Consider the following 17,509-nt stretch of genomic DNA (forward strand, 5'->3'; position numbering starts at 1 on the left):
TGTAGCATTCCTCAGGCACCCCTGACTGCCATAAAATGATAAATAGTTAACTTGCTAAGATCACAATCCTACAAGACAGGAGTCTCCCTTGGTTTGCAAATGTCCTTGAGATTTACAAACAAAGAAGTTACCTTATCAATAGCCCAAATTCCAAAGACACAGAACTCAGTTTCTCAAGCCTAATGTCACCCTCCCCTCCATAAAAACCGAAGGAGGTGGAGGTAGAAGGAAAAGTAAATAAAGTTAAATTTCTTCTAAACCTAAATCTCATTAACAAGGATGCTTGATGGCAGGAATGTAACATTCCACCAGGAGACTCTCAATTGTCTTTACTTAATAGTAACTAAGCCTTCAATATCCTGATAGTATTCTTTGCCCCAATAGCCCTTTGTCCTCACCTACCCAACTCCTGCGTATATAACCAACCACCCCTCACAACCCGGGGCAGCCGCATCTCTGCCTGCCCACGGGCCCTGTCCCCGTGCTCTAATGAATCACCTTTTGCACCAACGAGGTCTTAAGAATTCTTTCTTTAGTCGTCGGCTCCGAACCTCCTCACCCCACCGAACCTGACTTAGGTTCTGGGACTTCATCAACTGGACCCAGAGATGTCAGGAGCACAAAAAGGTGAACCAAAAATGTAAAAAATGGGCACCTACAAGTCTTGTACATGGGGCTTGAAGGAGTCAAGAATATTGCCAGGCCTCTGCTGAAAGGGGGAACAGAAGATAAGCTGGTTGTGGAGAGGGGGGTTAAATCCTTCATCAACTTCGGTAGCCTTTCCAAAGAAACCACGTTTAAGTCCTGCAGATTTGAACTTTTTAAAAGATTAAATTTATTGAGAGGAACTGCAGATTAGCATACAGTTTTAAGAATAGGGAGAGAGTCTCCCAAAGGCGACATCTTGCAAAATTACAGGGCTGTATAACAAGCAGGATACTGATACCCATAAGCTCAAGATGCAGAACTATCCCATCACCACCACAAGGGTCCCTCATGTAACCTTTTATAACCACACGCACCCCGTCCTCCAACTAACTTATAATGCCGACATAATTAATTCAGTCCGTAACAGCGCCCAACAGGAATAACTCCAGGCGCCAAGATGGTCAATGCAGGGGGACTGTAAACCCGTAAACCCGACTGCCGGTAACCGCGCCGCCCCAAGTCTGCAAGAAAGCAACCCCGCCTCTTCCGCAAGGGCCGCAGGTCCCACCCCTCCCGCCCAGGGCGTAGCCGCTTCCGCCAGCAACCGAGGAAAACCGGAAGTGGGCACCAGCCCTCGCGTCCCGCGGCCGCTCCGGCCAACATGGCGGACCTCCACCGCCAGCTGCAGGAGTACCTGGCGCAGGGTAAAGCCGGCGGGCTGACGGCCGCCGAGCCGCTGCTCGCTGCGGAAAAGACTGAGGAGCCCCCGGCAGGGGGCGGGCCGGCAGGGGCGTGGCTGGGCCGCGCGGGCCTGCGCTGGACGTGGGCGCGGGGCCCAGCGGAGCCAACGGTGGCGACAGGCCCAGCGTGCTTGCCGAGTGTGACGCGCGCACAGCGGCTGGCGGCCAGCGGCGTGTGCCTGCTGCTGGCCGCGCTCTGCTTCGGCCTGGCCGCGCTCTACGCGCCCGTGCTGCTGCTGCGCGCCCGCAAGTTCGCGCTGCTCTGGTCTCTGGGCTCGGCGCTGGCGCTCGTGGGCGGCATGCTGCTGCGGGGCGGCGCGGCGTGCGGGCGCCTGTTGCGCGGCGAGGAGACGCCGTCGCGGCCCGCGCTGCTCTACGTGGCCGCGCTGGGAGCCACGCTGTACGCGGCGCTCGGGCTACGCAGCACGATGCTCACGGCGCTGGGCGCCTGCCTGCAGGTGGGCGCGCTGCTGACCGTGCTGTTCGGGCTCCTGCCCTGGGGCGCGGGCACCGCGCTGCGAATAGCGCTCGGACGCCTGGCTCCCGGCGCCAGCCTCGCCAAGGCGCTGCCGGTGTGAGAACCCCAGGGCCCGCGCCCCCGGAGATGGCGCGGAGCCCTGCCCCGGTACCTGCCGTCGGGGGAGAGCGCGAAGCCTGCCCCGGGATGTGCCGTCGGGAGACCACCGGGAGCCCGCCCGGGGTGCATCGCGGACCGAGCCCAGCACTGCACCCTCCAGTTTCCCGATCGCGCTGGGTAAAGGCTGCTCGGTTATTGTGCCAGCGAACCTGTCAGCGTCTTGGAGTGGCCGTCCTAAAACTGAGACTCGAGCCGGTTCGGAACCTCTTCGGTTTCAGCGTTTTCCCGTCTTTCTCGGTAGCATGTGCTATAAAACGAGATGTTGTCGTTGACTTGGGATATGCTGTGAAAAATTTATGGTAAATTGCTTTTGCGTTCACCGTAGTTTTAGATTGAGCGCAGTAAAAAAAGAATGGCTCCTCAGTTTTAATTAGCTGCCCTTGTGGCTTTCCTCAGACTTCTTTTACCTTGTCGATTAAAAAAATCCAGTGGTAGATTGTAGTTGGTTAGCTACAATACGCTTTTGTTTTCTTTGGCTTAGAAATTTTTTCCTGATTCATTGAGTGGATTTTTAAGCGTATCAAATTAAACACTAAATTTATCCACCGGCTTTTATTCAAGTACTTTAGTTAAGATGGCTTACGTTGGTTTTTTCATTTTTTAGTGAAATTGTAAATATGGTGCCTTACAAAATTAAAGATTGGCTCTGTATTAGACCATAAAAGCAATGGACCTAAAAGGAAAATGTCTTCCCCAAGAAGTAGGACATTTCAGTTCTATGAGAGATGTCCCTGGGCAGAACTTGGGCTGAGGACTCCTGCTGGACGAGAGAATTCTACATCCAAAGTTAAATATTTGACGGAAACCATGGATTTCTATAAAGCCTAATTATCATTCCTAGTTTTATTACCTGCTTTTTAAGGTATAATTTACATTTTGTAGGCTAATTCCAATGCACCCTAAGATGCTTTTCCTTTTAGGTTCCTTTTAAATTCAGCATTGACTCTTGTCTCTGACTTTATTGTATATGCTAATGTATTGCCAGAAAGTTCGGACTGGATATTCTGATGAGTCCAAAAAACTACATGTTTTGTTAGTATCTATATATTATTAACTAGGAAGTGGAGTACTTAGAATTTTTAAATTGTGTCAGTGGTTCTCAGTTCACATCAGAATTACTTGAAGAGCAAAACCTCAGATCAGCTCATTCAGAATCTTTGGGGTGGGTGGTAGGGTGGGGGCAGACCCAGGCATCAGTATTTTTTTAGAGCTCTCCAGATGATTCCATGTTGAGCTAAAGTTGAGAACCACTTTTTTCTGTGCATTGGATTGCACGATTTGAAAATAATTATTTTCTGGGGCTGGAGTTGACTGTTGCCTAAACAGGTGTGTCAGGCAGCAATGGAGCATTGCCTCTTTGTTCAGACTCAGTTATTTATATTCCTGGATCCTGATCAGTGTCCTAAGCCCTGCCCCAACTTCATGAGGCCCCCAACCCAGTATTCTCTAATTACTGCCCTATCCTGTTATCAGTAAACAGGGTTACTTATCTACCTCAAGAGGAAAACCAAGAGGGTATTTGTAGTAAAAGCAAATGTACCGTTTTCAGGGAGTAGACTGACTTTTGTGACTGGAAAAACTTGGGCCATTGACTGCTCCTTCTGTCCCTCAGTTAAATATCTGTTCTAGTTCTCCATTTCTCTAGAATTTGCACATTGGAAGATTTTACAGTGTTCAGTACATTTTTATGTTGATGCTGTTATATTTTTTAAATTGTTTTCCAAACATTGTCTCAAGAATTCGAACACTGAAAATCTAGCATTTGTAAAATTCAAAGCACAATACCTTGTATGTATTTTGGTAATGATGTTTTAAAATATTCTAAATATTTAATAAATTACAGTGTAGAGATTTCAGGTTTTTCCTAAAGGAATTGTTTCTCAAAATGTGATCTGGTTATCTGCTTGCTAAGGTACTGTTTTTAAAGTTGAAGCCTAAAATGTTAACATGATAAATTTCTTAACACATCAGTCTCAGAAAAAGGAGCCTAATGTCCATATGGGTTCAGTCTCTGGATCCCATTTTACCTTAATCAGAATTTGATTACAACTTTTTAAGCTGTGCCAGTGGAGGGCAAATAAAGAATATTCCACAAATTTGAAGCCTTCTTGAGCCTCCTAATCATGCGTTTATACTGACATGCCGATAAATGTTTTTAATTTCAAAACAAAGTGAAAATGATTCACTTGGGGGTAACTGGGTGGCTCAATGGGTTAAGCCTCTGCCTTCAGCTCAGGTCATGAGCTAAGGGTCCTGGGATCGAGCCCCCGCAGTGGGCTTTCTGCTCAGCGGGGAGCCTCCTTCCTCCTCCCCCTCTGCCTGCCTCTCTGCCTACTTGTGATCTCTGTCAAATAAATAAATAAAATCTTTTAAAAAAATGAATCACTTGTAGTCTCTAGGTTTTAACACCCTAAAAAGCTGTGTGTGGTTGACATTTTCTCACTGCAGAAATAACTCAGCTTTTACCATGCTTTGCATTAATAGAGAACTAATGAAGAGGTTTTTATATGCTGTCCACCTATGCCAGCATCCCTTGTCTTAAGCAACTGTGAGACTTCCACCACATTTGCCAAGTAAACCTGTCTCCAGTGCTAAAGATGTTAGGGTGGCCACAGAAATATCCTTAGAATAATAAAAGCTTTCTTAACAAAATAAAGAGTCAGTAGAGAAAATACAGGATTATCAAACTGAATTTTGGCTTCCAATCCAAACTGGGCCAAATGTTACATTTATTTAAAACTAACGAAATTTGGGACGCCTGGGTAGCTCAGTTGGTTGGATGACTGCCTTCGGCTCAGGTCATGATCCCAGAGTCCGGGGATCAAGTCACGCATCGGGCTCCCAGCTCCATGGGGAGTCTGCTTCTCCCTCTGACCTTCTCCTCATTCATGCTCTCTCTCACTCTCTCTCTCTCTCAAATAAATAAATAAAATCTTTAAAAAAAAATAAAAATAAAATTAAAAAACTAACGAAATTTGTTGTGGATGAGAACTTCCTGGCTTTAAGCTAGAACTATCCTCGTCCTTAAATGCTGGTGTAAGAGAAGGTGTTGCAGAATTGTTTTAGGAGATCCTTGGTTCATTCCTTCTCAACTTAATTTGTGACATGATGTAATCAATCAGAAGGGTGCATGCAATTAATTTCTGGTTTACCTCTCATCAGAAACAAGGGAATTCAAGTCTAAGGTGTGATTACCAGGAGGAGATGCACCCAAGGGAGAACACCCACTTGGACAGCCAGATTGTTTTTCTTCAGAGTATAATTTCCCACTTGCCATAGCAGGTGGCAACTAAAGCTTTGAATCTACTTCAAACTGTTAATAGTTTCAAAGTATTTCACTCTGTTACAAAAATAAGTATAACCGAATGGGTAGATGAGAATTTAAGACCAAGTACAGGGATGAAATTAGCTTAGATGGCTCAGAGGTACCCACCAATTGTGCACATAAAAAGAAGCAATAATTGTACCCCCCCTCAGCTGATTGGATGCAATGGAAACAAAGGGTTTCCTTAAGGCAAGCAAGCCACAACTAGTTCTCTGTTAATTCTTGCGTAAATCACATTCTGTATTCATACAAAAACAACTTAATGTTTTTTCTCTGACAAACTGTACATATAGAAACAAATTTCCAATTGGACATGAACTTAAATTTGTGGAGGTGCTCCATGTCTCATGACACTTAAAAAAAAAAAAAAGATTCCAGCTTTTATCTTCACAAAACAATGGGAGTTAGGGCAGTGAGGGTGGACAGGACAGAACAAAGCCAGCTACTCTGGGTAGCCAGCAGCAGTCTCTTCATCTTGAAGACCTCACTAGGGGCTCCTGGGATGCAGCTGCCCCAGAAAAAGTTCAGGGCTACATGGTGCAGTCTTCCTTTTGTTTGTCTTAGTAAGTCCACAAGAAGTTCTTAAATACTGTCCGGAGAGGCCTCCTGGGAATCAGCTTCTACCTACCCCTTCCACCACCCCTTGAAGTTCCTCGCCTTGGTGGGCCAGAGTTCATGTTACTCCCTCTACCCCAGTTACTGCCACTTCGGCCCCCTCTGGAAGGAGTACCGCTGCCTGGAGGGCCCCCAAAAGGTTCATCTCTGTGGTAGCTGTCATGGTGGTCTCCATCCAAGGAGCTGGAACGCCCGGATTTTGGCACTCTCTGGGAAGGTCCTGGGCCCCCTCGGCCTAAAATGAATCAAAATAATTTCATGTTACTTTCTTTTTGTATCAGAGACTGTTAGTAACTCCCAGCACAAGCTCAATAACACAGTGGAATGTTCTGGGTCTTAACATAGTTCTGAGGATATCAGCAGTATCATTCAGAGCATTAAGAGCTGTGCCTCCACCCTCTCATCAATGACTATCTCATTCCCACCCAGGTGACCAGACATGTTCCCAGAGACTGTGTGACAGAAATGATGGGAAACCCAGAAGTGAACTTGGAGCACCTCTGGGAGTCACAGACCACACTGAGCCATGTCTCTACTTGAGCAAGGGCATCTTCAACCTCCTATGCCAGTGGGGGGTGGGGAGGTGGGCAAGGGGGGTGTTACTCTATTGTGGAGGAAGGCTTGAAAAGCACAGACTGGACTTTGGAAGCAACTAAGATAAACTGAGGGCTTTGGAGGGGCGGGGGTGGGGGGGATGGGTGAGCCTGGTGGCGGGTATTAAGGAGGGCAAGTATTGCATGGAGCACTGGGTGTGGTGTATAAACAATGAATCTTGGAACACTGAAAAAATTAAAAAACACAAACTGCTGGTGTTAATTACAATGGGTCTTACTATCATTATTCCACAACCATGTGGCATTTTTTGTTTTCCTTTCAAATAGTGAAATAAAGTATTTCTTTAAACACAAAAGCATTAAAAAAAAACAAACCAACCACCTAGCTTTTAGAATTATTTCTCCCAGGGACAGTTTTATTTGTTCCACACTTGGACACACAAATCTTTTTAAGTATATTAGAATTCTGACTTAAGATTTTCTCATGAGCTAACAGGATTTGGCCGTTATCTCCCATAATATACTACCAGAAGACTGTTGCTGACTTTATTTGTCTTAACCTTCTTCTTAAGATTTTATTTACATATTTATTTGAGAGAGAGAAATAAATAGTGACAGAAATATCAAGAGAGAGCACAAACGGGGAGGAGAGGGAGAAACAGGCTCCCACCAAGCAGGGAGCCTGACATGGGGCTCAATCCCAGGACCCTGGAATCATGACCCAAGCCAAAAGCAGATGCTTAACCAACTGAGCAATCCAGGTGCCCTATTTTTGTCTTAACTTGTTTTTTAAGATTTTATTTACTTGACACAGAGAGTGATCACGAGGCAGAGAGAGGAGTAAGCCTCGATCCCAGGATCCTGAGATCATGACCTGAGCTGAAGGCAGAGGCTTAACCCACTAAGCCACCCAGGTGCCCTCTGTCTTAACTTTCTGAGTGGAATTTGAATCTAGGTAAAATAAGGTGGTTAGGAAAGCTAGCCAAAGGAAAAATGTTGACTGCTTTTCCTAAAGGTAGCCTAGGCCCACCTGAAGGTACCTGGGCAGAGAAGATGTCACCTAGGAAGTCATTTCCACACGAGCCATTGTGGCCTTGGCTAGGACCTACACAGGTGTCCTGAGTGCCCATACTGACCAACATGTGTGTACTTAGGTGGTGAGATCTACTGATGACATGAGGTAGTTTCTGAGAGTTTTGCTTTGAGAAGAACCAAACCACCACCAAAAATGGAAAGCAAAACTTTGTAATGAAGAGATTATAAACATGAGGCAGGTTAACTAGGCCTGCTTCCTAGCAGCCTCCAAACTAAGATACAGGTCGTGGCCCAGCCTAACCTGAGACCACAGGGTGGCTCCTGCTCCTGGGTGAAAGTTAGTGCTACCTCTAAAAGATCCAAAGTCTCAAGCTGTAGAAATAATCTACTGCCCCCCTAAAAACAACCCTTTCCAGACCATATTCCTCAAAGTCTTTGTGACTCTGGGCATTAGCAGTTCCTCCTGGACCCAGGCTAAAACAAAACATAGCACCTGGAAAGACAAGTTTTTCTGTCACTGAGGACACCCTTGAGGGCTAAGAGCAGCCAGTGGTGAAGAGCATTTCTGCCAATGAGAGCAGGAGTTCTCTCCCGCTCTGGGGCACCTTGACAAAGAGTTGGAAAAACACTTGAATGAACCAGGGAAGGGAATTCTTGGAGGCACGTGGAGGAGGCTGAGCTTGTAGTCACCTGAGTAAAGGGTCTGACTGGCTACGGTGTGAGCCCAAACAAGCTGCATTTGCACCATACTTGGGAACATGCGCCATTGCACAGCCTAAGCCTTACAGGGTAGAAATGGAGAAAGGACCCTGGATATCCTGTCAGTAACAGACGGAACAGGATCATAGGGATGCAGGTGTCCTGGCGATGAGGCCTCGCATGGTCCCCGCAGCTTTCTTGGCAGAACTGTGGCAACCACAGCTCCTGGAACTGTATCACTGACCTCCACTTACCTTTGCCTCCTCGATCCTCAGAAGGACCTCCTGGGGCTTCCATTTCTCTGTGCTCTGAGGTCCCTGGCCCATCATGCCAGGGACGCTTTCGGGGTGGCAAGGATGCCATGTCCATGCCCTGGAGAGAAGAGGAACGTTCTCTGCTAGCTGGGGAATGACCATCGTGAGGGGGATGATCAGGGCGAGGAGCATCACGGAAATGTTCATGACCTGGACCTGAAACAGGAAACACAGGTTCACAAGGCTAAGAATCTACAAACCTATATTGAAGTACAGTGTGACCAAAAGCAGATAGATTGTATTGTTAGGAATAAGTAGCAATGGGGCACCTGGGTGGCTCAGGCACTTGAGCATCTGACTCTTGGTTTTGGCTCAGGTCATGACCTCAGCACCGTGAGAGTGAGCCTGGCATAGGGCTCTGCACTCAGCTCAGAGTCTGCTTGGGATTCTCTCTCTCCCTCTCCCTCTGCCCCTCCTGCTCATACTCTATCTCTCTCTAGAACAAATAAAAGTGTAAAAAGTAATATTAAATAGATAAATAGAATAGCAACTTGAGAACCAATGTTTATTCATGCAAGAAACATTTGCAAACCCACCAGAGGCCAGGTCAAGTCACATCACGAGTACATGAAAAAGGTCAAGACTTGATTAGAAATCAAAAGACCTCTTAAAATAAGAGGTAAGGTCCAAAATAGTATTCTCATTCTTTTTAGTCTTAGAATGTTTTTACACTCTTAAAAAATATTGAGATTTAGGGGCGCCTGGGTGGCTCAGTGGGTTAAGCCTCTGCCTTCGGCTCGGGTCATGATCTCAGGGTCCTGGGATCGAGCCCCGCATTGGGCTCTCTGCTCAGCGGGAAGCCTGCTTTTCCCCCCTCTCTCTGCCTACCTGTGATCTTTCTCTCTCTCTCTGTCAAATAAATAAAATCTTTTTAAAAAAATTATTGAGATTTAATTTATGAGACATATCTAATAATATTTGCCAAATTAGCAATTAAAACTGAGAAAACTTCAATTCTTTTAACTGTACTTTCCAAGAACAAAATAATTTAGTGAAAGGAGAAGTACTGTTTTCTACTTAGGCAAATCCGTCTGATGTCTGGCTCAGAAGAAGAAACCTGGACTCTCCCAGCTGTTTCTGCTTTCAATCTACCACGATAAATTGCTGCTGACTGAAGGATTTGCGGACAGTCCAGCTGAGATGTGGACTCACAGAGGATACAAGTCAGAAAACAGAGGACTTTGGTGAACACCCATCCCCAGGGGTTCTTGGACCACACTCTGGGAACTGCTGGGCTCAAGTCACCAGAAGCCATACCAGTTGTCCTTCCTTACCTGGCTCTCTATTTCCATCCCAGGAGTCTGGTTTCCGTCCTCCTTCAAAGCGAGGGAACTCATCAGGAGTGGGGAGTAAACCCTTCCTTCCTCCTACACAACACAACAACATAACACCACACTCACAGACTGTTTCATGTATGTCCCCAACAACCCGTCCTTGCTAGAATCAGTGTCCTCAGGACACGCTCACCTCGTGGGGTACCCCGACCTCGACCTCTGAGATCTCTTCCTCGGGCTGCTTCATCAGAAGGATCAAAATTCTCCTCTGGACCAAAGTCCTCAGGACCAGGAAAACTGTCCCTCCCTCTGGGAGGGGCACGGCCCTCATGTCTTGGGGGTGCTCCTCTTCTAAAGCTGTCAGGGAAAAAAACAGCAAAATACCCACCTAATGGAATACAGCTCTGAGTTCATGTTTCAAAGAAGCATATAGTATAAGAAAATATGATATTCATGTTAAATGGGAGAAAAAAATATGTATTTTTTAAGTACACATATTATAATCCCAACATTACAGGCAAAAACAAGCAGGAAGGTAAATGTAGGGTTGTGTTCATTTTCTCCTAAAGCTTTTATGAATAATAATAGCAGTCAATAAGTTTTAAGTGCTAATAATCATGCCAAGTGCTTCACATATATCATTTTATTTTATCCTCACCACCACCACATCATTAACTCCATTCTACCCATGAGTACACTGAGGCACAGAGAGGTGAAGTCATTTATTTAAGGACACACAATAAGTCTTGGGATTTGAACTCAGCCAGTCTTGACTCCAGCCCAGGCTTTTTACCACTGCCTCCCAAATATTTTTCATTATCATTTACATTTTTATAATGAACATTTATTAGTTATAATCAGAAAAAGTGGGGTACAGATTCATACCTGCCAACTATACCAAAATCCTTCGGGAGCACCTGCTCTCCCATCTGCCCAGCTCACAGCCTCTACGCAGGGCTGGCCATGAACTTCACCCACAGAACCCCTCCACAGCAGACTGCTGTAACAGACAGGCACTTGGTATACATGCAGTCCCCCCACTGGCTAGCTGGCAGTCTGGGGCCCTGGCTGGTCGACAGGTTCACTGTCCCTCAGGATTCTAGACTGGAGGCCGAATTGGCCAGGAGTACTGCCAAAACACAGCCATTGAGAGGAAGCACCCAAGCCAGAGGAGGCCACTGGGGAAGCAGAAAAGGGGCCTCCAAGTAGGAAAGGTACATGAGCACAAAGAGAAAGGCCTTGGGGCTGGAGAAAGGATCAGAAGGAGCAAGGGCATGGGGCCAGTCTGCGCGAGTGGCCAGGCCTTCCACTTTGTCTTGAGTCTCCATTTAGTCATCTTTTATTCCAATGATTCACTTTGCAAAATTTCAAACTTATAGCAAAGTTGAAAGAAGAGAACAACAAATATTTATGTGTCCATCTATGTTTGTTTAATCAGTTAAGATATACTGCCACACGTGCCTCTTCTCTCTCATCTATTTAATAAATCCACCTTCTAAACCATTTCAAAATCAGCTGCCAACAACATGAACCTCATCCATAATACCTCAATACATTTCTTCTAAGAACAAGGATTTTCTCCTACATAATACTATTACTACTCGAATAACATGATATTATATAATATAATCCAATTCAAACTTCTCCAGTTTCCTCAAAATGTCCTTTACAGTTGTTTTTAAATACAGATTTCAATTCCAATCATATACTGTTATTAATGGCCATGTCTCTTTGTCTACTTTATCTAGAACCCTTCTATAGTTTATCTTTCATGACCCTAATGTGTTTGAAGGATCCATGCAGCTATTTTATAGAATGTACCACAATTTGAATTTATCTGGTTATTTCCTCATGATTAGACTCAGATTAAACCTTTTTAACAAAACTGCTTATACCTTCTCACAGATGCCAGTCTGTCTCCCTGTTTATGATGTAAAAGTGATGTGGGGACCAAATTTCACTGTAGCAAAGGTATACTTTGTTTCCTTCACAATTAAGTAATCTGCGGGTTATGTTTTGGCACAAGAGACTATCCTATTTCTCCACGATCTTCTACCAGTGGTTTTAGCATCCACTGATAATCCTGGCCTGAATCAATTAGGACACTGACAGCTTATAAAGAAGTGACTTTCTAATTCCATCCCTCCTCCTACATTGATAACTTGGTATTTTATTACAAAAAGAGCTTTCCTGTTCTCACTCCACCATTCCAGCTAACTTCTTAAAACTTTCTTGGTCCTGAGGTACCATGATGACCCACGCTCCTACAAGGACACTGACTGAAATAAAAACTTAAGGTAAAGGTGGAATTGGCTGAAAGATTAATGGAGCAGGAAGAGAACAGCAGGGGGCGCTGTGTTCCTGGGACAGAGTCAGGGAGCATCCCACCCCTGCAAACTGCAACAGGATTCATTTGTCAAGGCATCCATTACATGATCGTCCTAGTTTCGAAAAGAAAAAGAATCTATCGTGCCCTCATTAGAAAGTGGCTTCTAGGGGCGTCTCGGTGGCTCAGCAGGTTAAGCTTCTGCCTTCGGCTTAGGTCATGATCTCACAGTCCTGGGATGGGGCCCCACATCAGGCTCTCTGCTCAGCAGGGCAACTGCTTCCCCCTCTCTCTGTCTGCCTCTCTGCCTATATTATGATCTCTGTCTGCCAAATAAATAAATAAAATCTTAAAAAAAAAGAAAAAAAGTGGCTTAGTATTAAGGCCTTAGTATTAAGGACTAAATGTTTGTGTCCCCCACTAAACTTGTATGTTGAAGCCCTAGTCCTCAATGGGATGGTATCTGGAGATGGGCCTTTGAGGGGTAATTTAAGTTTAGAGGAGATCATGGGGCACCTGGGTGCTTCTGTCAGTTAAGAGTCTTCCTTCCTCTCAGGTCATAATCCCAGGGTCCCAAGATCAACCCCCCATCCAGCTCCCTGCAGAGTGGGGAGTCTGCTTCTCCTTCTTCCCACCCCTACCCCATGTGTATGCATGTGCAAGCTCGCGTTCTCTCAAATAAATAAAGTCTTAGGGGGAAAAAACTTAGAAGAGGTTACGAGGGTGGGGGCCTTGTGATGGGATTAGTACCCTGATGAGAAGAGGCATTCTCTCTCCACCAGGCCAAGACTCAGGGAGAAAGCAGCTGGCTGCCCACAAACCAGGAAGAGAAGTCTGACCAAAACCGCACCCTGCTGGACCATGATCCATGACTTCGAGCCTCCAGAACTTCGAGAAAATAGATTCATGTTGTTTCACATTCCCAGCCCATGGTACCTTGTTATGGCAGTCCAAGCTGACTAGATCATCTCCTGATAAACTGACTCTCCTTCCCCATTTAACAAACTCATTTTGTTACTTAGCACCTACACTGTGTCTCCACTACCACTGGGTCCTGGGGACACAGAGGTAAAGAAACAAAGTCCCTGTGCCCTAGGGAAGCCATCATGGTCCTTGCAGATACACATAATAAACACATCGTTTAATGTCAAGCAGTGCTAAGTGCTATGAAGAAATAGGAAGCAGGGTAAAGGAACTGGGCTAACAGGAGGAGGGATCTAACCAGAGTGAGCCAAAAGCATCTGGGAGACTGTGTTCCGGGCAGAGAAAACAGCAAGCACAACAGGAAAAGGAACACGTTGGGCATATCTGAAGAGCAACAGAAAGCTGTCAACAGCACAAGAGTCTGGGCTGTGGGTCTGTCACTGACAGAGGAAATATATAAAATTGAGGCACGGTAAAATCTGAAACTGCACAAGATGCAAAGGTTCAAGAAATCAATGAAAGTTCCACTGAGGTCAGAGCCATTGAAAATGAGGCTCTTGCAGACTAATATAAAGACATTTCAAAGAATGAATCCTTGGATACCTCTGAGAGAGGCCCTTGAGAAAACTAGGAGCCCTTAAATCCTTTAAAAACACCCCTCTGGAAGCTGCTTTCTTGAACCCCTTGATTTTACCCCCCTTGGCCATGTTTTCAGCCCTTCTTTTCTAACAAATCCCATGAGGATTGGGATCCAATCCTGAACTCAGTCCCCCACCACTAGCAACGGTCAAGAGAGATGGGATAGGCAACGCCATGGCCATACAGTGGGAGCGCCGCACAGCATGGGCATGTGCACGGCGGTCCACCAGCCCGGCCTGAAGCTGCTTCCACACCTCCAGTTGGCCAAGAGTCAACTGTGTGGAGCCTCATCATCGCCCCTCATCTGCAAACTGCTGACAAGAACACGGGTCTCATAATTCACTGGCACACAGAAATATTCAATCATCACCACCACAGGAGGAGTCTCAGTCTCCTCTGAGATTCACTAATGCTTGTTTCCTCTCATTTCTTCAGGGCCTATTTTACCCATGGTAAGCTAAGTGTTTAACCCTGACCTTGACCTAACTGAACAGCAAGACTAATTTTCAGTTTGACTTGATTGTGTTAAGATCTTTAGGCAATTATACAAAAACTAACTCATAATTCTTTTATTCTCAACCTAGATGTGTCATAGTACATCATTCTAACCAAGAGAATCTGGAGACTTCTAATCAGGTTCCAGAAACTTCATACTATACTGATCCTCACAAAGGACCAAAAAATAAGCAAAAATAAAAAGATATCTAAATTGTAAAGGTAAAAAGACACAAAAATGTTAAAAAGCATAATTACTTGCTTAAAGTCTAAACGCAAAATTTAGATTGGATAGAACCAGTAATCAATATAGTGCCCTCTGCCCAAGCAAAAGAGGAAAGAGACTTTTGTAGAAGAGTTCAACAGCTCCAGGGAAGAACTAGACCCACAAAGCATCTGTCCCACCTTTCTTCTCTGCGCCCTCGAAAACGCGGGTCCTCAGGATCCCGGGGGAATCGTTCATCTCCAGGTCTGCGGCCTTCCCAAGCCCCCGGAGGGCCCCGGGCTGCTCCCCGGCCATCCCCCTCGCTGAATTCCCTGTGATCAGGCGGAAACGGAGGCCCAGGGCCCCCACGCCTCCACTTCTCTTCTTGTGGTAAAGGTCCTCCTCGCCCCTCAAATTCACGTAATCGGTGGCCAAAGCGCTTGTCCGGATGGAAGTCATCTGGTCTGCTGAAGTCATCAGGGAAGTCGGGGTGAGGGCCACGCCTATCAGGGGGACCCCTGCAGTCCTGGCTGCCCCGGAAAGGCCCCCTCTCAGGCCCGTGCTCAGGGCCGCTGCTCTGCTCATGCCGCCTCTCTGACATGGGGCCCATGTGATGGTTTGGAGGGCCGCGTGAGTCACCTAAAGGAAACAAAGCTGATTTTTACCTTGTCTTCCAGGAATCCCACCAGCACAGGTCTGATATTCACCATCTTACAATTTGAGAATGCATTCTTGTATTTAGAATATTTTCCCTCCTTAGTTCTAGCATACTTGGGAGACAAATCCCTAAGGCACTATCTAATGGAAAAACACAGGTTTTGGGTGCAGATTTCAACTTCATCACCCACTCACTAAGCACCTCCACCTCGGGCAAATTACTAGTCTCAAATGAGATTAGCAACTACTTGCTGCTGTGAGGATTAATTGAGAAAACATGACAGTCTCACAGGCGTAAGAATGAGCATCCCTTCCCTTTCCCCATTGTTCTAGGACTTCATTAGGCCTGTCTGCTCCATAGCCAGGGAGGAGACAACAGAGAAAATTCATGCTGCTGGCCAGGAAGCCACGCACAGGCAATTCACCTCTGCACCTGCAAAGGGCAGGTGCTGAGGCTATGCTGCCACCATCCCTGATGCTGCTCCTTTAACCCCTAGTTCATTCAACTTGATTCGTTAACTCACACTTTGATTCTTTTTTTTTTTTTTTAAAGACAGGGAATACTTCATTCAAACCCCTCAGGGAAGTGGACAGCTTGGGTCTGTAACAAAAGCACACTTTGATCCTTAACAAAATCCTCCTACTGCACATGGAACCATGGGCCTAATAACTGCTTGGTGACCAAACAGCCCTTGCTTAAAATTTAGTTTCGGGGTTATATTAACATATTTTCCACCCTTTGCATGGATGAATGATATATATCCCTCAACTATAAAAATTATCACTATTCACTGCACACAGTGTTTGGAAACCTGCTAAAAATTTTTTGAGAACATTTTAACATATGTAAAATATTCCAAGTCCTGAATAAAACTAGAAACAGGCCAACTAAAGTTGTGATGGTTAACTTAGCTTAGTTCTGAACCTTGAAGGGGTTTGCTCTCCTGGCTACTGTGCAGCCATTGAAAATATGTACCTATTTTCCATCAACATACAATTCAAGCACTTTTTAAAAGTAGGTAGCAAAGGGACCCTCCTGCTCTAAAAACAACTACATTTTTAAGATGAAATTCCTCCACCTGCCCCGCTCGTGTCTTTCCCTCCTTCTCCCTTGGCAGTAAAGACAAACTTCCTTCCCTCACATTACAGTCAGCCAGGATTCTTCCCCTCCCAATGCCCTTCCTCTTCCCTTTTTGTTCCCTTGTTTTGGCCATTTCAATCCCTCCTCACCATTCAACACATATAAAAAAGTTGGAAATGTCAGTATAAAAAAACACCATTAGAAGGTTTCTCTCTTCTCTCAAGCTCTTCCTATGCCTTCTGCCTCCTAGTCTTTCCTTCATTAAACCAGTCCTCTCCCAGCTGAGGAAAGCACCTTCTAAGTTGCCTCTTTGTTCAGTCAGTTTGCAAATATCCCAGGTCCCTCTCCTTGTGGTAAAGAGAGCTCCTCACTTCTCAGTGGGTTCCTGCAGCTAGTGACTTCTTCTCTGACTTTATGTTGCTTGAACTTGGTGTGATCTCAGACACAGCAGACTTTGACCTGAGGAAGCTGAACACATTCCATTTGGACTTACCTATGAATAATAATCCTCCCATTACCTCTATCTGTTTAAAAGTACCCTGGCTCCTCCAAGGAAAGAAACCCACCACTACAAATTAGAAGGGATGTGGCCACCGGTGATGGGGCGGCGGCGTTGGTTAATCCAGTAGGGGATGGCAGGGCCACTTTCTCGGCTCTCCCTTCTCCCTTTGGTCCCTGGGAGGAGAAAGAGAGGAGGAAGAGAGAGAGAGAGGTAAAGAGAAAAGGGGAAGAGCAAGGTGGAGAGGGAAATAGGTGGAGACAGACACAAGGTAGGGGAGAGGAAGAGAGGCAGGCTCTCAGTTTGTTGACAGCTGTACCTTGTGGGTAACAGACTCTTCTTAGGGTCCCCAAATTCCAAAGACGGATTCTTGCTTTCTCTTTTTCCCTATTGGCCACCACTTTCATGCAATGAGACTATAATAAAGATTCTCCTAATTCCTTTTCTGCTCCCTTTCCTAGGATGTCCTGCTTCTCCCAAAGTCCTAGGGCTATAAAATGCGAATGAAAACTCTTCTTAATCTGATCAAAAGAGGGCAAGAAATGTAACATGTGCCACAGAGTGCTGTGGGCTCAGCTAATTAAAAATTAAAAGGAGTTAAATTCTTTGAAGTGCAACCTCCACAATACTCCTGGATCTCTGGCTTGTGTCCTCCCTGTAAGAAACAGTGCACCGACTTGAACAATTCCCATCTCCAACCTTCCCTCCATCCACATCACTCAGTCCTGCCCTCACCCTCTCTAGCCAGCAGTCTACCACCCCTCACTCCAGCTCCAGCCCCTTCCCCTGTGATAGCAGAACACCTCAGCACAAGGGACTGCCTCTGTGCTTTCAACTCCTGA

The 17,509-nt window shown here is 45.8% G+C and overlaps 2 protein-coding genes across 4 annotated transcripts in view; one reads left to right on the forward strand and one right to left on the reverse strand.

Moving 5' to 3' along the window:
* The first annotated feature begins 1,246 nt into the window (after positions 1–1,246).
* On the forward strand, positions 1,247–4,407 carry SFT2D3 (SFT2 domain containing 3). The gene has a single exon (XM_059166526.1). It carries the CDS (start codon positions 1,310–1,312, stop codon positions 1,964–1,966), a length of 657 nt encoding a protein of 218 aa, XP_059022509.1. The 5' UTR covers positions 1,247–1,309; the 3' UTR covers positions 1,967–4,407.
* A 1,162-nt stretch (positions 4,408–5,569) lies between these two features.
* WDR33 (WD repeat domain 33) overlaps positions 5,570–17,509 on the reverse strand; it is a 122,513-nt gene continuing 110,573 nt past the window's right edge. For 2 of the 3 annotated variants that reach the window (XM_059166520.1, XM_059166519.1), the window contains 5 exons: positions 14,631–15,069; positions 10,035–10,198; positions 9,842–9,934; positions 8,508–8,723; positions 5,570–6,200 (listed from right to left, as the gene is read on the reverse strand). In XM_059166520.1, the coding sequence (XP_059022503.1) occupies positions 6,024–6,200; positions 8,508–8,723; positions 9,842–9,934; positions 10,035–10,198; positions 14,631–15,069 (1,089 nt within the window). In that variant the 3' untranslated portion in view covers positions 5,570–6,023. Of the gene's footprint in view, positions 6,201–8,507; positions 8,724–9,841; positions 9,935–10,034; positions 10,199–14,630; positions 15,070–16,734; positions 16,844–17,509 lie in introns of those variants that run through there. The other variant, XM_059166521.1, reaches the window with a different exon arrangement.

The sequence above is a fragment of the Mustela lutreola genome, chromosome 3 (genome assembly GCF_030435805.1).
Source record: "Mustela lutreola isolate mMusLut2 chromosome 3, mMusLut2.pri, whole genome shotgun sequence".
NCBI lineage: Eukaryota > Metazoa > Chordata > Mammalia > Carnivora > Mustelidae > Mustela > Mustela lutreola.

What these genes read in the sequence shown, in the direction of transcription:
- SFT2D3 (XM_059166526.1), top strand. Translation starts at nt 1,310, where the DNA reads ATGGCGGACCTCCACCGCCAGCTGCAGGAGTACCTGGCGCAGGGTAAA.